This window comes from Candoia aspera, chromosome 5 (assembly GCF_035149785.1).
Source record: "Candoia aspera isolate rCanAsp1 chromosome 5, rCanAsp1.hap2, whole genome shotgun sequence".
NCBI lineage: Eukaryota > Metazoa > Chordata > Lepidosauria > Squamata > Boidae > Candoia > Candoia aspera.
In genome coordinates this window covers 109,480,229-109,504,526 of record NC_086157.1, presented here as the reverse complement: position 1 = coordinate 109,504,526, position 24,298 = coordinate 109,480,229, and the positions used below count along the sequence as shown (strand labels likewise).

The following is a 24,298-nucleotide window of genomic DNA, read 5'->3' as shown; positions in this document are numbered from 1 at the left end:
TAAACCTCCAAGACGATCTTTCCTCAGCCTGGCTCTTCTGATCTTCCAGCAGAGCATCTATTGCTACTGTAATCGAGGTTTCTAACATGGAAATGTGAATTTCTGTGTAAATGCTATATGTTATAATGAAAGGATTCACATCAGCTTGTCAATTCCAAGGAAGTGGACAGAGCGCTCAGCAGTATGAGCTGTTTCTTGCAGCCCTGACCTGGGAGCCATCAGTGCCTCATTTGGGGGAGGTGGGGATCATGCCCACTGCTCTGAGATATTGATGTTCTGTGGAGTCCTTGGTGCTCTCTGAGCCTTGTTTTCTTTTTGCAGACATTTCATTGCCAGGCTAGGCAACATCTTCAGTGCGAAGAGGGAGTGGGCCTTGCTCTCAGTTTATATACCGTGGCTTGCCCTGCTTGTGTTGGGGGGGTTGTTGTTCTCTCCTTGGGAGTTCCTTGATCGGGCTGTGGTTTGCTGCTTGGTTGATTGCCTGAGTTAATAGTTCCTTGATTAGGGTGTATTGTGCTGTTTGATGGTTCCTCTGGTGTTAATCCTAGTGTTGATTTTTGCATCTCTGGGTGTTGCTTGCTGGCAAGGGAGTGTACTGGTCTTTTGGCTTTTCTATTGTCTTTTGAATGGTATGTAAATGTTGTTTACCTCTACGTGTCTGCTGATGGCTGCTTTGTCTGAGTGCCAGGCTTCCAGGAATTCTCTGGCATTTTGGGATTTGGCTTGGTTTAGGATGCTCAGTTTCCCAGTTGAAACTATGGTTGAGTCTGTCCATGTGTTGTGAGATTAAGGAGTTCTCATTGTGTCTTCTGACTGCTAGTTTGTGTTCGTGGATGCACTCTGCTAGTCTTCTGCCTGTCTGTTCTACATAGGACACTGTGAAAAGCCAAAAGACCAGTACACTCCCTTGCCAGCAATCAACACCCAGAGATGCAAAAATCAACACTAGGATTAACACCAGAGGAATCATCAAACAGCACAATACACCCTAATCAAGGAACTATTAACTCAGGCAATCAACCAAGCAGCAAACAACAGCCCAATCAAAGAACTCCCAAGGAGAGAACAACACCCCCACCAACACAAGCAGGGCAAGCCACGGTATATAAACTGAGAGCAAGGCCCACTCCCTCTTCGCACTGAAGACGTTGCCTAGCCTGGCAAAGAAACGTCTGCAAGAAAACAACAAGGCTCAGAGAGCACTAAGGACTCCACAGTTCAACCCTGAGCTACAAATATTCACTTCGATTGATATTGATGTTCTTGGATCAGCCAATTATACAACTAATGTCTGGTCTCCACCTTCACTTTTTAGGGAAGGTTGTTGAGCAACTTGGCCACTACTACAGAGCTCCTTAGAGGAAGTTTATTATCTGGACCCTTTCCAGTCAGGGTTCAGGTCCAGACATGGGACAGAGACCATACTAGTTCTTCTTGATTACTGTGAGGACTTAGATGGAGATAATGTACCCTTCCTGGTCCTTTTAGTAGCCTTTGATACCATTGAGCATGGTATCCTTCTGGACCATTTGTGAGGATGGAGATCAAGGGCATTTATTACACAATTCCACTCCCAGGTGGGTGATCACAGTCAGTCCCTTGCATAGGTTTGTCTCTCACTCTGGCTTTTCAATATTTACATGAAGCCACTATATGTCATCCATTAGTTCACGGTGAGGAATCACTATGCTTACTTGAGCATACCTGCCCATCCTGGATCTAGCTGGAGAGGCATTTAGCATCTTTGTCTAGGCTGTGAGGGACTAGATGGGAAAAAACACACCGAAATTGAGCTGTTGCAAAACAGAAGAGTTGCATATGCCAAGCACATGTGACTGTGCCGACTCTGATAGTGACTGGACTCGGTGACATTCCTGAACAAGCAGGGCTGTGACTTGAGGCTTCTTCTAGCCTCACAGCTACTGCTAGATGGACAGGCAGAGAGAAGCCTTTGTCCAGCTTTGGCTGGTGCATCAGGAAGTGCTGTAATTCAGATCCTCATCGCTTCTAGGATGGATTACCACAATGCACTCTACCTGGGGCTGCCTTGGAAGACTACTCAAAAGCTACAGTTGGTTCCAAATACAGCAGTCTCCTTTTTGGCATTTGAGAGCCACCACCATCATGGTCACAGTGGTTCTGGAGGTGCTGCACTGGCCTCCAATGGGTTCCTGAGAACTATTTAAAGTGCTGGTCTCCACCCAGAAAGCCCTTTATAGTTTGGCTCCCAAGTGTCTCCAGGACCATCTCATTCAAATAGAACCGACCTATCTAGGATACAGTACTTGTCTTAGGTGGGGGATGCTGAGGGTTCCCCACATATGGTGGCGGGGGGGGGGAGTTGGAAGGAAACAACTTTGTCATGGCTCTTGGAACAGCTTTCCCCCCGAGATTTGGAACACCCCCTCCCTGCTGGTGCTCAGGAAGATGGTGAAAACTGAGCTTGTTTGCAAAACTTCTAATTTGTTGCTTGGATGACAGACACAGGGATGGGTTATACTGTACAGCAGTTTCATCCGTCTGATGTACAGGTGGTTCTTGTTTAACAACCACTCATGCAGTGACCGAACTTACGATGGTGCCGAACAAGTGGTAGTTACAACCAGATCTTGTACTTACAGCCATTGCAGCGTCCCTGTGGTCACGTGATCGCGATTTGTGATCTTCCCTGCAGGTTTCCCACAAGCAAAGTCAATGGGGAAGCCAGCAGGAAGCTGGAAGTTGTGGTCACATGAGATCCTTGCTTAATGACCCACATGGTCTTCATTTAATGACAACAGCCAGGACTGCCATAACTGCCATTGCTAAGCAGCTCAATCACATGGTTTTTGACTTACAGCCATGTCGCTTAACGGCAGTCTCCTGTCCCAATTAGCACGGTTAAACAAGGACTACGTGTATTTGTCTTTACTGACATTTAAAATTTTGATACTGTAAGTTGCTGAAAGTCTTTTCAGACTATGGCTGTAAGAAGTGTAAATAAAATAAAGCAAAACATCTCGGCAAGACCTTAGACATCCAGGAGTAACTGCAGCTTGGAGTGAGCTGTTTCCAATCAAATAAGTCTGCGGTCCTGAGAAGGCTAACCACCACCTTTTCCCCAACACTGCAAGTTATATTTTAGCCCTAACGTTACACACACATAATTGGAAATTTCTTCTCCTGTTTGTCATTTTAAAGGAACATTGGAAGCTGTGCTTGTATGTCCGTGTGGCTTGCACTACCTATTCTGGACGATCCCGTGATTTTTATAACAGTAATGCTGGATTTGGGGGGAAAAGAAAAAGTAAACTGCAAGAAAAAACCCCCAGCACATTTTAAAATGTCAGCTTTATTCTCAAAAAGGCTAAAATTTTAGCAGCTTTATTTTAATGCAAAAGGGGACCATTGGTCAAGGTTTGAGCACAACGCCACCCCCAAACTTCCTGTGCTAGCTGGCCCTCTTGAATTTAAGATACCACTGCTTCCACTGGAGGCTGCTCAAGATGTGTGCACTGGCATCCCCTCCATTTCATGCCATACCGAAACCTATTCGCTACCCAATTAAGTGAGCAACCAGCCATATAATACTAAACTTGGAATCTGTTGTGAGTCCATAGCCATCCAGACAGTTCATCTGTTTCTTCAAGGTAAACAAGTGAGCACCAATATCTGAGGAATCTGCATCTGCTCCTTCGATTCGACATTTAGTGTTGAATTTGCAAAATCCAATGCGTTCATCTCAGAGGTCTCCAAGGATGGAGATGAAGGTAGGACATTGTGTATAGTCCTTCCAACGCTGAGGCTTTGGTTCAAGGGTATTGCCTAAACCACACACACACACACAAACACACGCGCGAGCACACACACATTTAAGCCCAAGTACAGCAGACAGACAAACCTTCAAGTGACTATGTGAGAAGTGGGCTTGTTTCTGCCTTTTAAATTGCTTCTTAGACCTACACGCTTTGCAAGATGATCACAGCCTCAATAAAGCTCTGTAATGGATTTAGAACACGCTACGTTTCCCCCCCTAAGCATATAAAAACCCTTTGAAATTGTGCACACCCTTTCCAATAAGAGAACTATTTCCAGACATGGTGCTATTGTTCTAATTAAGAGCATTCCCAGGATTCAGCCGTTAGGGGCTACCTGCTATGTTGAATGGCTCTTTTCTAGAGGGACTTTGAGACCTTCCTAGGCCAAGCATCTGACGCTTGCTTCAAGTTCCTCAAATGCGTCAACAGCAAAGCATTCCACAGATTCCATTTGTGCATGGGTATAGCCCCAGTCTCAGTGCTACAGTATTCTCTCAAACAAATAACCGTATCTGCAGTCCAGATTTCCAGTATCCAGCATTTCCCACAAAGGAACTATTTTTGCTAAGTCCCTTGGGGGTGGGGGGCAGTATTAACAATACTTAACTAGGTCATTTCTGCAAGAAACAAAAAGGGGTTGGAAGCCCCACCATATGGCAAGACAGTAGAAAATGCTGAGCTGAGTTGCAAAGTTTGGAACACTTAGTTGATCAGATGTGCAGAGATACTTGTGGCCAACTTCTCCATCCGCGTAACAGGTATCTGGTCAGAATGAACAGTGCCATGCTGGCGTGAATCAACCAAAAAGCTGCTATATTTACAATCAGTACTTATCAGCAAACCTACCTTCCGTCTGTGGAGAACAGAGTGAGCCGACCACCGCTGAAATTTAGAATAGTTCACTGAACTCCTTAGAACCAAACGGCAGCCATCCAACCTCACCCCCTGCTGATTGCAAACTGCTGGCATACCCATTTTTAAATTCCACGTTAATGCACGGATACATTAATACTTAGTTTTTTCCAAAAACGACGTAACGCGCGCACACTTGGTGGAGTTGTGCCGTAAAAAAATGGCACTCTGGGTCATCGTTTATGTACAAGCGTTTGCTTCGCTGACAACCCAGAGCAGCTGCCTAATGTGCCTTTCAATTTCCTTATTCAAAGATCCAAGACATCTTCTGCAAGCAAAATCCATCCTGCCTTTCCAAGGGAAGGTTCCCAGATGCTTCCAAGAAGTGAAACCACGACCTGACCAGCCGCTACCTAGCACCTTTTTGAATCCTAATCTCCTCCGTATTACAGGGCTCCAGGGTGGGGGGGATGTGTTAAAAAGAAAAAAGAAAAGATTATATTCTACGCTGACCCTGCAGGCGAATGGCCAGCCTGCCATGCTTCATGATCGGGCATCTGACTATCTCTACCAGTCAGACTGGGTCACGGTGGCAGCGTTTGCCTCTGGAGAGAGGCCTTAAGAAGTCATAACTCTCGGGGTTCAAATGCTATCAGTTAAAATTACAACAAGTCAAATAGCTGATACTCTTCCCTTCGCCAGGTGAGGGGGACTCCACATTGTTCACAAGGGTGTTCTGCCTCGCTTCGCTGATCAGCCGACACGCTAAGTCCAAAAAGAGTTTTTCCACATTATCGGATTCTTTTGCGGACGTCTCCAGATAGTACATATCTTGGGCTCTGGAAAATTCTTCGGCTCTTTGTTGGGAGACTTCTCGCTTATCGGATAAATCAATCTTGTTTCCTACAGAAACCAAACCGGGGAGGGGGGGAAGAAATTAGACTGTCTCTAGAAAGTCATAAAGCCAATAACCAAACAAAGGATCTGCATGAGGAATGATTCTCCATGAGCTGCATATCAACTATGTAAGGAGTGGCGCTTGATACAAATCAGATTTAGGTTGCCTAAGACTGCAAACACACACAGACGACACAGTTTCATCTTCTCTAGCACACGCCCAGAAAGGTGCACCGTGCCTTTATACAGACCGCATGCTTAAAAAATATCAAATATTTATACAATACAGAAATTATTTCCAAAACGTTGGAAATTTGGCCCTAGTCACGTGTAATAATGTAATTATCCCATCTGCCTAGGGGCTCAGGTGGGAATCCAGCCTAAGGTGATTCAAGCCTGCCAGCTTCCTCTTTTTTTAAAAAAAGTTAAAGTCAGCTGGAGCAGGACGTTTAGCAGACACAAAGGACGTGGGCATCATGGATCCTACACATTGCCTGGTATGATCAGAAAGCTCGAGCTGACCAGCTACATAAGAAGTTAGAGCACTGTCAGAGGTCCATTTGATATCCGTTTGTCTACTCAGACTCACCAAGATGTTCCCAAAGGAGACATTGCACACGAAGACCTTTTGTTCACCCCTTTTATGTAGGGGGGATTCTTTTACTTAGAAAACCACTATTCACAGTATAAAAGTGCTTTTTTCCTACCTTGGTGGCCAACTAATACAATTCATTCCAACTAACCTATATTTCTACCACTATTTCTACTCTAAACTGTGTCTGTTCTAACTAATACATGTAGGTCACTAAGCTATTCTTTCACTATACTATAACTGTGAAACACTACTGTCCTAACAAGCAGGAACCACGCTGAGATGAGGAATAGGTCTCTAGTGTTTTATTACTGCTACAGTAGACAGAAAATCCTAACAAACTGAAGAAGCCTGAGAAAACCCATACAGATAAACCCCAAAGGTCAAGGTGGGTCTGTTCTGTGTCTCTTTGAATGGCTGCTCAATTCCTCACTACTACGCATGCATTTTCCCCCCTGGATAGGGGTCCCCTCCTGCTCACCATCAGTGCTCATGACAACTACTAACAATTTTACTATGGTTAGAACCCAGTTCCCCTTTAAGTAGACAGTCTCACTCCATCTCTACCTTTGCTACAAGCCTTGACTGCTGCCCTCACCCGCCCTTCCATCTCTCTTCTCTTTCTCCTACGCACCCACCACACCACCCCCAGCTGTTCCAAACCCCGGGCTTTTAACCGTCTCCCAGCCCTCCTTGCGCTGAGGTGTGTTAGGCCTAAAGGGGAAGGAACGCACTCAAAAGGGTGCCTACAATTTTAATCCAGCTTGTCCTTCTACAAACAGGTGACTAAATCATCAACCAAGAGATCTTCCCCGGGGCATTCACCAGTCTGCTTTGTTTCCTAATCTGGCCACAGTGGAAAATGTGTTCAAAATGTTACAAATGAATTGTGGTATAATCTTATGAATACTTAGTGGAGAGAAAGGCCTACTGAGCTTAGGAGAAGTCTTGTGCAAGGCAGATTTCTGCACACACTGAAGATTCCAGTACAGAAATATTGGGCAAAAGACCTTTTTGGTACTGCTCCCCTATACTGGGGCATCCTCTTTATTTTTGGCACCTTTATAGTCATCCAGGTCTGTTAATTTATTTTCTGGCTTAGTTTACACTTAGGTCACTACCACAGGATTGAAGTTGTTCTCATTTGTAAGGATTTGCATTTTAAAAACCATTGTTATATTTTAGTCATATTTTTTCTTTTAAATTGTGGACTGGATAGTTAGCCGCTCTGTGAATCACTGAAATGGGCTCCAAAAGTTCCCTAAATATATTTATATTGGGTAAGCCATTTTTTTTTTTAATGACCCAAGTGTTTCACTTTTTACTTTCTATGCTCATTTCCATATTCTGGGTCAAGCAAAATGGCAGTGCTGTGAAATAAACCTTCAAATCAACCTTGAAGTACTTAAGGAAAAGATGAAAGATTTTGGAATGGTCCTCCCAGTCCCCAGACTCGAATATTTGTGGAACTCTGTGGGGAGAGCTCAAGCATGCAGCGCATGCAAGGAGACCTCAGAATATTTGCAAGCTGGTTCTGCAAGGAAGAGGGGGAAACTTCCAAAGCAAGAATAGAAAGACTCTTAGCTTGCTACAGGAAACATTTGGAAGCACTCATTTCTGTGCAAGGAGGTATTTCAAAGAATAGAAAGGGTAGCTAAACTTTTGTACCTGCCAGTTTTCTTATTTTGAATCTGTAAACGTAAGTATCTATTCAAATTGGCAGAAAGATTCATTTAAGTTTGTGCCGAATACAGAATATGTCAGCATTTGTTTACTTAGAGATTCATTGAAACATACAGCTTGACCAAAAGTGCCTAAACCTTTATATACTGTACAACTGCTTCTGAAGGGAATCAAGGTTAGGGGAATAATTTGGGTAATAATTTAAGGTCAAGCAATTCAACAATCTGCTTGGCAAGCTTCTTTAGGGTTCCTCTGTTTTAACATCCCTGATTGTCCTAGATGTAGTAAGGACTTGCAAATCTCACAATCTGCAGATAGAACATTCCAGAACATCCTAGAACATTTGGTTTTTTTCCTTCCAAAATGTACCAGTCTGGCTTTTCCAGGGTGCTACAGTTAAGTTTTCCAGAAGAAGTTCTTCTAAAACAGGATGTAGTTTACAGTGTTCCCAATACACTCTAGCACTGAAATGGCCAAACTAGCTGGAACCCTGAAGTCAACCATTCCATGCTGCAATGTTTTATTGGGAGTTCATTTTTGACATATAATGTTTGCCAGAAACACAGGTCTATGAAGTGTGACATTTTTTTCTTTGGCCTTGACCTGAAACCACACCTTTTATCAGAGATTAAAACAGTCAGAGAGGCAGAAGCTGGATAAAGTTGTTTGGAGCACTGGAGTGGGTCTCTAGCCCCACATTTCTCACTTGTCATGACCTCGTTGCAAGGCACAAAGAGCCTCACAACGTGGATCATGATCATTAAGGAAAAGGGGGAAGAAGATAATCCAATCAGGGATTAAAACAAGCACCCAAAGACACCCACACCCATGATCCCATCAACACCTGAAAAGAGAGACGTCAGAGGAGTGAAGATAAGGAGCACATGGTGCCCCGGAGAACTCAACCGTTGCAGGAAGACAAAGAGGACACCGGGGAAAACGCCCACGCAGCCATCAAGGATCCCATCAAGAGGGACCGGGGCATTGAGGGGTGGGGAAGCCCGGGGCAATACAGGAGGGTATAAAAGGGGCACCCCCACACTACCTACCCCGTTCCCGTTTTTCGATCTGTCAGCTATCATTCCAATAAACCAGAAATCCTTAATACCCATTAAGTGAGTCTGTGTCTTATTGCGAAGAGAGGCTGGCCCTGACATCACTCCTCTGACACTTGTCCAGAAGAATGGTTTCCTGCCAATTTGTCAGCAGGGCACCCGGTATCAGATAAACACGCCAACGTCTCTTACCTACTAGGACAGTTATGACCTTATTGCTGGCATATTGCTCGATTTCCCGTAGCCATTCGGGGAGGCATCGGAATGATTCTTCACAAGTGATGTCATAGGTCAGGATTAATGCGTTGGCACTGCGATAATAGCTCTGCGTAATGGACCGGAATCTTTCTTGCCCTGCTGTGTCCCAGATCTGCAGCTTTTGTTTCCCCCACAACAGGGAACAGAGGAGGGAAAAACAAAGGGTTGGGGAGAGAAAAAAATGAATGCATTAGCACTGACTCAAATAAAACCTGTGACCTCATGTCCCTTCCTAGTTCACAAATCCTTCAGGTGTCCACATCCATCTCAAGTGTTCACATCCATTTCAAGCTCTTTTTTCAAAAAATATCAGAGCATTAGAGGATCAGACCACACGCCCATCAAATCCAAAATGCCATTTTGTTAATGGTTTCCAAGAAGTTTATATAAGATCTATATCATATTGTCTGACTCTTTCTGGTATTCAGAAGCATACAGTAATGCTCCTAAGCCTGAAGGTTTCATTCCATAATCCTGGCTTTGAATTGATATGTTCTCCTGTAAAGTCCATTGTTCAAGTGGCCTAAATTAGTGGCTTTCATTCACTGACAGCAAAATCCTCTGCCAGCAGTTCTTCTGAACGTTTACATTTAATCTAACTTTTTTCTTCCACCACCTGGCCATCCCAATAAAGACAACTGAGAAAAAAAACGGAGCAACCTAAAATAATTCAACAGACTCTTAAAATAGCTAATTGCATGAAAGACGTTTTTGTCTCTGTCTTTCTCTTGGTCTGGTTTCCATCTACTCCTGCTTTGGAATTAATTAGAGCTCCTTGTGACATCCAGATGTGACTCTGGTCACTGTGAGCTTACAGACACCATCTGCAATTTCAAGAGGATGTTACCTTTGACAAGAAGGTAGAGGATATCCCCCACCATTCTGCTGAATCCTTCTGGGGGAAGTTTACAATCACCCCAATTTTCTATCATTCTGGGCAGGTGAGTAGAATTCTAAAGAACACGTTGGATGCAACATCCATCATTTTTAATTTTCCCACATCTTTGACAATGATTCTGGAGGCTGTTGCCTTCCCACTTCATTTTTGCTTTAAATTAAAATAATATTTTAAGTGAAGTGCTTAGGGTTATATCCATGGGCACCTTCTTAAGGACTTGGGAATGAATTTATGAAACGTTTACACCACCCGACTCCCAGCAACTCCAAATGACTCACAGATAAAAACATGCAGAACAATAAAATGATACGATGATTAAAAAACAAGGAACAGAAGATAGCAAAAGATGGCAAAAATTGGGCAACAGCAAGAAGCAAACAGAAGAGACCAGAGGGGTAGTTTGCCAAAGGCCAGGTCTTCAAGACTCTCCAAAATACCAGCTGAATTGGGGCCATCCAGATCTTGAATTCCAGGTTTAAACTGGAGTTAATGAACTACCCAGAATCACAAAATATTTTACCCTGGCATATCAATTTAAATCATAATTACTCATCAGAGTCTTCAAGTCCCCAGTATTTAAGAACTTTGGTTCCAACCTGAAGACTTCCCATCTCCTCTTTGGAACCACGTTGGACAAGGGAAATGGGAGTAACATGCCAAACATTTCCAAATGTTGATGAACTGCAAAAAGGCCTGTGGCAGAGACCAGAATTTTATCTACAAGGAAAAAAAAAACTTGCCACAATTCATAATTTTGCAAAATTCTGTAACCCCCCTGCCTTGGCAGTTCTTGCCAGTCTTCCTCACCCTTTAGCATTCAGGAATTTGCATTCAAGACATGAAGACAAGAGGAAGCAGCCTTGTCTGGAAATACGGCCTACAATATTTATCATTCCTCCCATCAAGAACGGGAGAAGGCATCTGGAATCCTAATGCCAGCTTTAAGGAGAAAATAGAAAGCACTTTGTCCGATATCTCCTAGAACTATGACAGTAAAATCTACCCAGCAGAAAAGGGAGCCAGAGAGGGATAAATCTCTGCAGCTTTATTTAACGTTCCAAAAAGCAAGTTTTATTGTTCATTACATCTGCCAGTTTTTAGACTGCAAGAGCTTGCCAATTTAAGAACTGGCACAACTATCAACACCAAAATGAAATAAGAAGTTCTCTGTATTTATGCAAAGCACAGATAATATTTTGATGGTTGGGGATTACACATAACTTTTTTTTTCCTATTTGGAGTGGCCAGAGTAATCATGCAAAGTGAACTGAGCCAAGATTTTCTTTTTCTTTGTTGTTAATGTTGTTTTTAAACTGTGTGAAGCCTGCTTTAAAGCATAGTGTCAGCACTGTTTTTCAACCTTGGTCACTTTAAGATGTGTGCACTTCAACTCCCAGAATTTCCCAGCCAGCATACTGGGCATGGGCTGGGCATGCTGGCTGGGGAATTCTGGGAGTTGGAAGTCCACACATCTTAAAGTGCCAAGGTTGAAAAACACTGGTCTACATTTTAAAATGTTTCCCATCTCAACATGGCAGGAAAGTAGAATGTATAAAGACAGTTCAAATTTATGTTGGTAATGTTAACAACTCCTGCCAACCTAGCAGTTCGAAAACATGCAAATGTGAGTAGATTAATAGGTACCGCTTCGGTGGGCAGGTAACGGCGTTCCGTGTAGTCATGCCGGCCACATGACCACGGAAGTGTCTATGGACAAACGCCGGCTCTTCGGCTTTGAAACGGAGATGAGCACCGCCCCCTAGAGTCAGACACGACTGGACTTAATGTCAAGGGAAACCTTTACCTTTACCTTAATGTTAACAAGAAGAAGGGACATTTTATCATGTTTGGTGGATGTGTAAAAATGCTAGAAAATTTTGAATTCAAATAAACACACTAATTCAGAGGATTTTAAAGATTAATATACAATTGAAACCGGAGATTTTTCTTTTGAGATTGATGGACAAACAATTGGGAAAAATGTCATGGAACTTTGTTTTTGTACATGATAACTGCAGCGAGATTACTGTATGCCCAAAGATGGAAAGAGTCAGCAGTACCCACAAGGAAAGATGGAATTTGCTGAGATGGCTAAATTGACTTCTTTGTTCAGAGAAAAGGCAATATCTACGTTTATTGCTGACTGGAAACCCCTCATGGACTCCTGGCATGAAACAGAAAAAAATGAACTTATGATTTATGGTTTTGATGATTAGAATAGATTATAGAAAAAAGAGAGCCATGTTGTAACCATAGAGCAAGAGGCAGATTTATAATTGGACTTATAACTGCTGTAAAGAAGATTGGAAGCCACTTCTTTGTATCTTCTTTCTTTTCTTTTTACTCTTTCTTGTTTCTTTCTTGCACTTTTTGCTGTTTTTGATTTCTTTTTTCTTCCCTTTTTCTCAATCTATTAGCTTCTATTGCTTTTAATCTTCCTTCTTAAAACCGTTAACAAGTTTTACTTATTTATTTAATAAATTTAATAAATAAATAATAATTTTAACAATTTATTTAACAAATAAAATCATGCACGCACAGACGCGCACACACGGCAGAAAAGCAGGTCTCAACTTCTGTGGCCGAGGTGGCTTCCGAGGCCATGAAGCAGGCATTTAAAGACCACTGACCATCCCCGTGTTGCACAGCTGATTTACTCAAAAGCAAGCATGCCATTTTTGAGCACCAGCTGGTGCTGCTGTCAAAGGGTGAACACATCTGCCCACCAAAGCATCTAAAGTGGTGGCATTCGGAGCAAGTCACATACCAACTTCAAGATTTATTTTCCAAAGTTTTTAGCTGGAAGAACTCTGCATCCTTGCGGCTTTTATCTGCCCTCTCTCTCTTTTTTTCCCCTCTTTTAAAAAAATTTGCTGCTACCAATGCTGATTTTGCTTGTTTGTTTGTCTCTTTGCCTTGGGCGGAATTTTGGTAACTTGTTTTGCATTTTTCAGAAAGAGAAAAGTTTTAAGAATACAACGAATTCAGCCAACGCCTAGATTAAGGTCTCCAAGGTTACAGCTCAATATGATTTTATTATTCATTTCTTCGTCAAATATTTATCACCGCCCATCTGCCCCCTGAGGAGGGACTCATTAATAAACGAGAGCCAATGCCAACTACTTAGAGTGAAGTTTTGTTATGGGGAGTAGTTTAAGGCAATGTATATGTGCAAACTATTTTTCTTCCAAGCAAGCGATTGCCTTTCCTTTTAAACAATGAACATTGTACTCTGACCATTAAACCTCCCATCAAATGTACCTATATTAAAAATGCAGTATTACCCCACTATATTTACGGAACATCCCTGCATGTTTTATCATGACCTCTTAAATATAAATTACACAGGATTGTAGGCTAAATCAATGGAGCGGTAGGCAGGCCAAGTACTAATACACAAAATCCAAGTCGGATGTGCAACAAACTGTAATAATATATCCTCATCTTTTAACCAGAGCATTCTTGTCCAAGATGCCAACCTGCCAGCTTACTCAGTCTGCCCTGGCCTCTTCCAGGATCCCCCCATTCATTTCCTCCCTCCCAGCTTCTGATTTTACTTTTCTGATTGACAGTCTCCATTTTGTGCCTGGGGAGACGGTGCAGTTTTAATTGAATATTCTCCTTCACCACCCCATTAGTTTTCTTAACTTGGGGCTTCCCAGAGCAAGCTGATACCCCTTCTTATCTTTCAGTACTCATTTGGGCTCCAATCCCAACACTACTGTATTCATCACTTCGTTTTCTAACACCGATAATGATTGCGCAGTCGCCCCAGTTAACGTTTTTGGAATGCAAACTATTTTTATGCTCTTTCAGCAATTCTGCATGAAATAAGACACCGTTATTTCAGCTTTACTCATGAAGTATTGAGTGCAACCCTTTGCTTTAGCGGGAGATCCAGAAACAACCTAAGCAACCCAACTGCATGCCAAGCCAAGCCTAGCTGAAACCAGATAAAGCCTGTGGTTGATGTGTTTTCTGTTTAGAGATGCCAGGACAAATCAGGTCCCTTCCAGATGCTTTTGGTCTGGGGAACACAAGGATGGGAACAGTTGGCTTCTAACAGTGTTAAGCTCCAAAAACTCTCACAGCAGCTTACGTGGGAGTAAACAAAAGGACCCTATCTCACATGCTTATAATCTAAAGGACACAACACAAAAGGAAACAGAAATGATGAAGAAAGAGAAAAAAACGCACATTCCAAAGGCCAATTTTGAAAACTGCAAAGTTCTTAAAACGACTGGCTTGAAAGGACAAAGAGGATATAGCAACTGAGTTCTCTTTCAGCGTTGCTGATGGACTAACCCTGGTCTGCAACTCCATCACTTCCTCTTCATCTCTGATGGCACGGCTGCTCATAGACTTTCCTAACAGTGGAAGAATGGCTTGATGCAACCCCATTTTTCAAGCCTTCGAAACCCGCTAGCCATGGCCACACCTTGAGCAGCAAATATCCCAAGGCCACTACGTGTAACCGACAGAAGAGCTGGCCACCATTCTTCTGGCCTTCCAGAAGAGCATCAAGACCTGGCTCTGCCAACTAGCTTGGGGATCCAAGAGGGATAGGCAGCCCTGGGGGTGGTTGGTGGCTTAAAGATGCTCTCTCTTCCTTTTAGTTTCCCTCTTTTCTCTTCTATTTTTTTGTATTTTTGTAATGGTTTTTTATTACTTTTTTTATTTCTAAGCTGCCCAGAGTCACTTTTATAGTGAGATGGGCGGTGTATAAATTTTATAAATAAGTAAAATAAAAACCTGCCCTTTTTCCTCTGTGAAACTTGGTCTTTGGAACCATTTTATTTTTTAATCTCCTTTTGTTTGCCTGTTTCTTATTTAGCAGATTTCTTCTGGAAACCCCGTATTTTAGACTATTACATATAAAAAGGATTCCAATCTTCCACCAAGTTCTTTTTCCCCCAACAAACTTGGCTCTTCCAACAAGAACATTGTCTGAAGATGCTAGATGCCTGAAAAACGTTCTTGATTAGAGAAAGACTAATTGTTGCTGCTGATTTCAGTATTTTTACCTTTAATAAACAAATGTTTCTGCTCATACAATTATGCCAAATATGCACAACTTCACTGTCACCATCATTACAACCTCAGTGTCATCTGGATCCAACCTAGATTTGTTTCTTATAAGCTGGGTTCATACTACATATTAAACCATAATGTGGGTTGTTTGACACAGGATTAGTGCGTTGTGTGATCCCAGTCAATTGTGGTCTAATGAGCCAACTATAATGAAGCAAATCCTAGTTTAACGTTGAATGCCTAACGGTTATCTGTTAGATTTATAATCTACTTTTTCTATGAAGTTTGATGCTTTATTTGATTATCTCTCTTCATTTAATCTTCAAAACGAGATGGAGAGACAATGACTGGCCTAAAGTCCCACAGCAAGCTTCCAAGTCTGCAGGAGGACCAGAACCTGGGTCTCCCCATTCTTACCCCAGCATCTTCACCACTACCACACCCTGGTTATGGGGCTGAGAGGAAAGGGCTGACCCGAAGTCCCCCAGGGAGCCTCTGTAGCTGAGGGTTACCAGAACCAGGCTCTCTCCACAACTACTCCAGCACCTTCACCACATGCAACCTACAGATTGTGTACCTGTAATGTAAGCTATTTATGTTAGCTGGGTTCTAACAGCATGAAGTCCTTTCCCAAACTATCACAAGAATCCAGATCATCAGCTAAGGCTAGACTTAGCATTCCAGTGGCAAATACTAGAGATCCAGGTTCAAACCCACAGTCAAAGACAGAGAAATCTGTTTGCAGAGGAGAAGATGAGGAGCGTAACCCCAGCCTTCCAGGTTCTTCCCAAATTGGGAAAATGAGCAGAAAGGATAAGAGGAGCAATATGGCGGACAGAGAGAGGCACTTCCTTGGTGTCTTTGAATGACTGCAACAGAAAAGGTTCATATAGCTGCAGAATGTGGACTCATGTGATGCAGAACGCTTTCTTATAACGGATGTCAACTGGGTCCAAGGTACAAGGTCCATGTGCATGTTTGTGGCAACCAGGTTCTACAGAAAGGAGACTGAGCTCCACATGGGAAGCATAACGTGTTTCCTTAAGTTGTCCTGAGTTGCTGTGTTCAAATTTGGAACATAAACGGGCTCCAGACTGGAGCAGAAAAATCAAGCGAGGGCTTACCTTTACTTTCTCACCATTTATCTCTACCGTCTTAATCATAAAGTCAACCCCAATGGTGGCTCCTTGCCCTGGTGGAAAAAGTCCCTTAAGAAAGAAAGAAAGGAAGAAAGAAATATTCAGACCTTTCAGCTCTAGAAGTGATCAAAGTTTGACACATCATTACTGTTTCAGCACAATATTAGCACAATAGTCCGTTGGGTGGGCTCTGTGATGTCTCTCTCTCTCTGTCCCTTGGTATGGGACCAGAACAGCACAGCCTTCAGTCTTCTGGACCTTCCTGAACTAGCTCTCCTCCTTCACCGCCAATCCCTATGGGACTGGGTGTTCATGGAAGTCACCAGTTTCGCTTACTGGTGCTAACTGTTCAGATCTTGTGCACGGCCACACCTAACTATCTGAGCGCTGGTCTGGTGCGGTGATGGTTCAGGTGCTGAAGTAGGAACAGGGAGTCCCACGCTGAAGTCCCCCCTCAGCCATACAAGCTGACTGGGAAACCTTTGGCCAGTCACTGTTTCTCAGCCCAGGCTTATTGTTGGATTTGGAGTGGGGAGACTCAGGTTTTGGCCTCCCCACAGCCACAGAAGCTTTCTTGGGGACGTTGGACCAGTCGCTTTCTCTAAATCCAACCTACGCCGTGGAGTGGCTGCTGTGAGGGAAAATGGGAGGAGGAAGCGCTATGTATGTTCTTTTGGACAGAAGATATAAAAAAACAAAACAAAACAAAACACAGGTAGTCCTCGCTTAACGACACTTAGGATAGAATTTAGGTCGCTAAGTGATGTGGTCATTAAGCAAATCCGGACCCAATTTTATGACCATTTTAAGCGAATCACATGGTCATTAAGCAAAGCATTTGGTCGTTAAGTAAATCACATGGTTCCCAATTCATTTTGCTTATTAGAAGCCGGCTGGTAAGTTCAAAAATGGCAATCACACGACTGAAGGACGCTGCAACTGTCATATATGCATGAAGGTCGCCAAGTGCTGGAATTGCAATCACATGACTGTGGGGACACTGCAATGGTTCTAAGTGCATGGAATGGTCGTAAGTCAGTTTTTTCAGTCCAGAAGGTTGCTAAACAAATGGCCGTTAAGGAAGGACTATCTGTAAAATAATATGATGAAATGAAATGAAAATGTTGAAGCTTGTGTGCTTAACTCATTCACCTAGTACACACCAACTGGGACCTCCTTGCACTAAAATGGCCAGGTCACAGTTGAGACCTTTTTCCCTATCTAGTGCCAGACTCTTGGCACCAGCATCCCCCAGATTTATACCCAGAACCTGATCTATCAAAATTTTAAAAGGCACTAAAAATGTTTTGCCTGTTAGAGGCCTTTGCGAAGCTGGTTTAAGTATTAATTCTGTCTGCAGAAATGTCTTGTTATTTCAATATGGGTTTTAATGATTGCCTTAAATGTTACAAGCCATTGAGGTTACAGAAGCTCTGTATTTTAGCTGTGATCTGAAAATGGATTGGAGGGAGCAATGGTATTAATTTTTGATGCTGTAATTTATTACCTTGCATTGTGGCTGGCTACAGGCACATGAAAAATAAAATGATGATTACTACTGTTACAGTGTTGTTTTGATGTAGTACACAAAACAGGAAGTGGGAACAGACTCCCAGCTTTTTAAATTAGATCCATGAAATGGAGCCTGCCCTGAGAAAGTTCAAGGCAAAATTAAAAAAAAAAAGTCCTGAGGTTGGATCAGACAAAAGAGCTGTTGGAGGTCCCAGCAAATCAGCATGCCTCATTAGCATGTGGATGAGTTTGCTCTAGGATGCAAATTCTCTACATGCTTCTGGAGGAAGCTGTTTGTTGTCCCTCCCACATTCCTCAGTAGTTCTTCCTCCTTCTTCACCATCCGGGAAGGCAGCATGCTTTGCTGCTCTTTCCATCTTGGGCGTGCAATGGGCCTTGAATCAGGAGGTTCCCCCTTTCTCCATGCAGCCTTCAGCAGCAATGAGGGCTGATGGTCAATTAAGTTTAGGGACAGAAGAACGAGAATCATCTTTTCTAAATGATGTAACTGGGCCAAATAAATGAGTAAGATACTCTTTTTACTTACTTTTGAACCTACTTTGTCTACATGTGTAATTCTTTATGCATGGGTGGGCTAAGTGTGTAAGATCAATAACCTCTATTTCTCTAATGTGCTCATTAATGCTATTTTAGATAATATTCTTTTTCTGTGCACATCTTTCGCTCTGTTAAGCTCTGCTCCATTCAGTGGTCCCAGCTGTCCACTAATGGCCTCATGGGCCAGCTGGTTTGACCTTAATTTGTTAATTTAATTATTAAATTTATAAGGCTGCCCAACTCTGAAACGACTCTGGGGGGTACACAGTTAAAAAATAATTATAGGTAGTTCTCACTTAACTATTACAATTGAGACTGGAATTTCAGTCGCTAAGCAATGTGTTTGTTAAGAGAGTCTGACCCAATTTTATGACCATTTTCTAGAGCAAGAAGCATCCACCCTTGTCCTTCATCTTCATTTTCATTCCATCAAGTCATGCTTGGGTTTTGCAAGCCAATCACGGACCAGCTCACTAGAACATGATTTACAAAGGCTTGATTTGCTATGTCACACTAAGGAAGCACTGAGAATCTATCGATTTTTTAAACTCAAGCTCTCTTGGCAATTTTACCTGCCACCCTTAAACAATATACATACTCTATCACCTCCCATCAGAAGCAAGTGGCGCAGATCCTCCAGGGTCCTATCATCTCCACTGCTAAACATTAAAGCAGCGTTTCTCAACCGTGGCAACTTAAAGATGCGTGGACTTCAACTCCCAGAATTCCCCAGTCAGCAGGCAAGGTTGAGAAATGCTGCTCTAAAGCATATTGGGTCCATGAATATGATATATTCAGTCCTTTTTTCCTTATATGAAGAAATATCCATGCTGACACCTTACCTGTGTAAACCGTCGAACTAAGCAGGTCTTCCCCACACCAGCGTTCCCGATCAAAACTATTTTGAAGAGAAAGTCATAATCTTCCATACTCATTTACCAAGCTGCAAAAAAAAAGGAAAAGAAACTACAGAATAAATCCAAAAGGAGTTATATTAAGCCTCTGACTGAAAATGCCCAAGGATCCACAAAATGTTACAGGATTAGAAGCCCAGTGCTTAGGTGAATGATCCAGTGACTTTTTTGATGACTAACAGACTTTGCACCTTCAAGTGTCCAGGACAAAGGCCACTGCAGATTGGGACTTTCCTCCAACACTGCAACATTCACTGAAGTGTATAAAAGTACAGTATATCCATTCACACCATTTGTGAAAGGATATATTTAACTGGATCAATGCGCTGATCGGCTCAGGATCCAAGGTGAAAGTGTAAAACCCAATTTTTTAATGCAACTGAAAAGGAAATTTTATTGATGCAAAAAACCCAACTCATATCATCCCCTACTTCCCATGACTCAAAGCGTTTACAAAAATACAGCAGAACATCAAGTAAAACTAAATAGAATAAAAATAAAAAAGACCATCATATCCCCATAATCAAAGCAAATGCAGTGTGGTTACCATGCAAAATAAACAGGTGTAGCGGTGAATGTGCCAGACTAAAAACTGGGAAGATGTGAATTCTGGTCCTCACTTAGGAAGTTGGCTGGGTGATCTTGCATCAGTCCCTTTCTCTCAGTCCAACCCACCTCACAGGCTTGTTGTTATAGGGAAAATAGGAGGAAGAAGCATTATCTATGCCACCTTGAACTGTGCCAAATATGGCCAGGATATAAATCAATCAAGAGCCAGTTTGGTGTAGTCGTTAAGGCATCAGGCTAGAAACCAGGAGACTGTGAGTTCTAGTCCTGCCTTAGGCACAAAGCCAGCCGGGTGACCTTGGGCCAGTCACTTTCTCTCATCCCTAGGAAGAAGGCAATGGTAAACCACTTTGGAAGAAACTTGCCAAGAAAACTGCAGGGACTTGTCCAGGCAGTCTCCAAGAATCAGACATAATTGAACAGATTAAAAAAAAATCAGTCAATCACTCATAGATAGATAGCTTTCTCTTTACTTCAAATGGGGTGTGGACCCCAGTATCACCTCTCCAGAAGAATGCCCAGAGTGGGTAGAAAATTGCTAGGAGAGACAATCCATCCATATAGAACTTTAAAGGTCATGACTAGCATGCTCCAACCAAGCAGCAAACAACAGCCCAATGAAAGACCTCCCAACGAGAGAACAACACCCCCACCAACACAAGCAGGGCAAGCCACGGTATATAAACTGAGAGCAAGGCCCACTCCCTCTTCGCACTGAAGATGTTGCCTAGTCTGGCAATGAAATGTCTGCAAGAAAACAACAAGGCTCAGAGAGCACCAAGGACTCCAAATCCTATCAACTGTGTTTCATTTTAATTATACTTCAGTGTGAATGAATGATAACTCAATGTGTTGGGGAGGGTGACTCACCAATACTTGCCTCTCAACAACTTGTGCAACCCTGCTTTAAGCCAACAAGTTCTTTCTTCTGATACTCAGGAATTCTCAGCTAGAGATGGCCAGAGAGAATGTTCTGCCACAGGTTGCATTTCATATATATATATAAAAAAAAAACCCAGAAGGACTTTGGGTTATCCTTCTTCCTGATGGAGTTTGTAAAGGTTAATAAAAGAACTCCAAGCAGCTAACAGCAATCTTGCAGAGTAGAAGCGTGAACCAAAAAAGAGAACTTGCACATTAAGCTTAATTACATTCAGAAATGAATTCAGTCTTCACACAGTAGTTGGATGAAGAAAAAAATAGAGATAGCTTACTATTATTCAGTAGATCTGGATACAAGTAGCTTCTTGGTAGAAAGCACTTAATCATCACTGAATGATGAAAAAGGGGAGAGCTGCATTCTGCAGCTCTTCCTGCTTGCATGTCTGCACACAAGGTAATGGAGATTGTTAATTCCCAAGCCCAAGAAGGGGGAGGAAGTGGAAATCAGGTGACCCATGTGACATCCCACAAGCACAATAGAGATGTGTTTGCTAGAGAGACCCCCTTATGCTTATGAGACAATGCAGAGTTGACCCCTGATAATGCCAACACTTCCAACTCCATTCGTAAAGGAAGATTTTTTCACCAGCGCAGCATGAAGGTGGCTGAAGTTGCTCAAATTGATTTACCTTTTTCTTTTCTTCTCTCTTATTCAGGGGACTTTGGGGGAGAAAAGCATACTGCATTGGGGAGTACTACCCTCAGACCCCCTCATAAAGAGAGACCCACCCAAAGGGTAGTTCAGTATTTGCAACCATTAGACGGATCAATACTTTTCGTTCAAGGCAATTAAAATGAACCCATGAAAAGACCACCCCATCTGGTTCTGTCTGCCAAGCCTTTGACTTCAGAAGAAGAAATAAAGGACATTAACATGAGATGCTGTAAGAAGAAAGTGCGAGGAGAAGGCTCAATTCAACAGTCCACTCTGGCCTTTCAGAGTCTTTCTTTAAAGACCCTACATTTATTCTGGAAAAAAAGTATCCACCAAACCAATCCTGTGAGAAAATACTAAAGAACGCATGCGGTTTTATATCAAATGGAAGTTCAATGCCATTCATATTACCTGAGGTACAAAACCACACACAAACTCAGACAATTTGATTTTGTTCAATATTTGTTCTTAATTGCACCTAACTTGTGGAATGGTTTGGAAAAAGGCCCTATGTTTACTCTACTACGTGCAGGAAGTTAATCTGATAATTTAAGAATGTAAAAAGAGCACCAAGAGATCAGGCCAAGTGCCCATCCAGGCCAGCTTCCTACTGGCCACAAAAGATAATCAGAGGATTTGTTGAAGGCCACAAGTGGGACTCAAGGACAAGAGTCCTCCTTATGGTGTTGCTCCTCAACAAGTAATATTTCAGATGCTTGCACAGTTGCTATTGCTCCTAAAGGTTTCCTATATATAGTTTGGGGGGCTTTGTGAAATGCAAAAGCTACAAAGGGATTCATTCCTTAAGAATTATTATTATTATTATTATGAATGTCTTGCAAGATGTTTGGTGGAATTCTGATGAAAAGGAAATGAGAGGTGACAAGGGGCACCAGTTAGGAAGTGCAGCCCAGCTAGGGGAATACAGCCAGATTGTTCTTCTTCAGAAGGCCAGTGAAAAAACCTATGAGAAAGAGAGTTTACACTTGATGGCCCACAATCAATCAATTCAGTGATAAAGTGAATGAGCAAGAACTAGAGAATGGTTGAATATGGAGATGAGGATTAGTTGTTCAATAGGATAAGAATGGAACAGGATGTAAGTAAACCATGTACAGTATATGAACAAATGAAGTGCTCAGTGAATGGTGCATCACTAAGGATATACGATATCACCGTGGTTGTTTAACCAATTTGTGGATACCTGTGCGAAGAATCTTTGTGGTGAATTAAGAGTGTGTTAATTATGGAGTGGCTGCATGTGTATTTCTGCACGTGGTTTGCCTGAGAATCCAAACAATCTGCAACAAACAAGAGATGTGATGTGACAAGGAGGGTGGATCTGAAAAGTAATGCATCTAAGTCGGAAATGTTTTGACAAGGGGAAATAGAGTGAAGAACTGCAAGTTATACATAAATGGCCAAAAATTACAACAAGCAGCTGAATTGGTGTACCTTGGCAGAATGTTTATTAAGGAAGCAAAAACCAATGGAGAAGTCTTAAGATGGGAAACTGCAGGTACAAAGGTAGTTAGGTGTGTTATGTCTGATGCACGTAAAAAACAGGCAGAGCTTTGATCACACCATCACGGCCACCATCTGGACTTTTCTGACCACACCTTGCTGACACCCCTGACTCACCAGAAGACAGCTTACTTCACATGAGGAGCTTACTATGAGACCTGATGAGCTGTGTCTCTCCTGCTTGGCAACGGAAGTTACTTACTACCCCCATTACAGAATGTTGACAAAACAGTGCTCATCTGAAAGAAAAAGAGCATTTTTACTTCTTCAGGGAGAATTTAACAGAAAGGATGAAAAACACCCCCCAAAAGTAAAATTTGGAGCTAGCAGAAAGCACTACTATAAAAAGACTTTGATACCACCTATCAGCGCACGACTCCTAGGCCCTTAGGTTTTCAGTCTAACCTCACAACCATACGCATACAAGTCTCACTCAGGTGAACACAGATGTGGAGGACCTGTCACATTTCTGCATATGCTCCTTCCTCTCTTTCGGTGTCCCTCCGAGAGTGTGTGCGTGTATTTGCGCAGGAATGCTTTTTGTCTTTTTCTGAGTTTGATGGATAGGTGTCCTAAGGAACATCTGTCATGACCTCACTGCAAGGCACAAAGAGCCTCACAACGTAGATCATGATCATCAAGGAATAGAGGAAGAAGATAATCAGAACAGGGATTAAAACAAGCACCCAAAGCACCCACACCCATGGACCCATATGCAGCTGAAAAGAAGGACATCGGACGAGCAGAGATAAGCCGCACCTGGTGCCCTGGAGGACACACCGGAACCAAGAGGACAAGAGAAGACACCGGGAAAACGCCCATGCAGCCATCAAGGACCCTATCAAGAGGGATTGGGACAATAGAGGGTGGAGGAGCCCGGGGCCATACAAGAGGGTATAAAATGGGCACCTCCACACTACACCCCCCCCCCGTTCCCGTTTTTCGTTCTGTCAGCTACCATTCCAATAAACCAGAAATCCTTAATACCCATTAAGTGAGTCTGTGTCTTATTGCGAAGCGAGACTGACCCTGACACATCTGCTTGCAGAGATAATGAGGGTAGGAGGCCCTCTGGCTGGGTGTTTACCCCTGACAGGTTCAGCTGGGGTGGGGTTTCCTTCCTAAAGATGCTCATCTCACCTTAGGAGGCCCATAAGAGTGCTAGGCTGAAAACAGCCATGCTCAGAGACATCATTTCTTCCAAGAAACTATGACATCTCATCTCTGGGAGATGCAACCAAGACGGCTTATGACTTGTACTTTTTGTCTGCCTTGGGTCTGACACCACTAGAAAAGCCTGATGAACAGGTTTTTTTCTAATAGGTATCCTGATAGGTAGTGTGTGCTCACTTATGAGGAATGAATGTTTCCTGAAAGGAGTAAAAATGACTATATAGAAAAGGTGTCTGCACGAAAAAAATGCT

The 24,298-nt window shown here is 42.7% G+C and overlaps 1 protein-coding gene across 2 annotated transcripts in view; it reads right to left on the bottom strand.

The window, feature by feature from the left end:
* Positions 1–3,311: 3,311 nt before the first annotated feature.
* RAB30 (RAB30, member RAS oncogene family) overlaps positions 3,312–24,298 on the bottom strand; it is a 43,430-nt gene continuing 22,443 nt past the window's right edge. The window contains exons 2-5 of one of the 2 annotated variants that reach the window (XM_063305928.1): positions 19,115–19,215; positions 16,188–16,271; positions 9,069–9,252; positions 3,312–5,552 (exon numbers count right to left, since the gene is read on the bottom strand). In XM_063305928.1, the coding sequence (XP_063161998.1) occupies positions 5,302–5,552; positions 9,069–9,252; positions 16,188–16,271; positions 19,115–19,207 (612 nt within the window). In that variant the 5' untranslated portion in view covers positions 19,208–19,215 and the 3' untranslated portion in view covers positions 3,312–5,301. Of the gene's footprint in view, positions 5,553–9,068; positions 9,253–16,187; positions 16,272–19,114; positions 19,360–24,298 lie in introns of those variants that run through there. The other variant, XM_063305929.1, reaches the window with a different exon arrangement.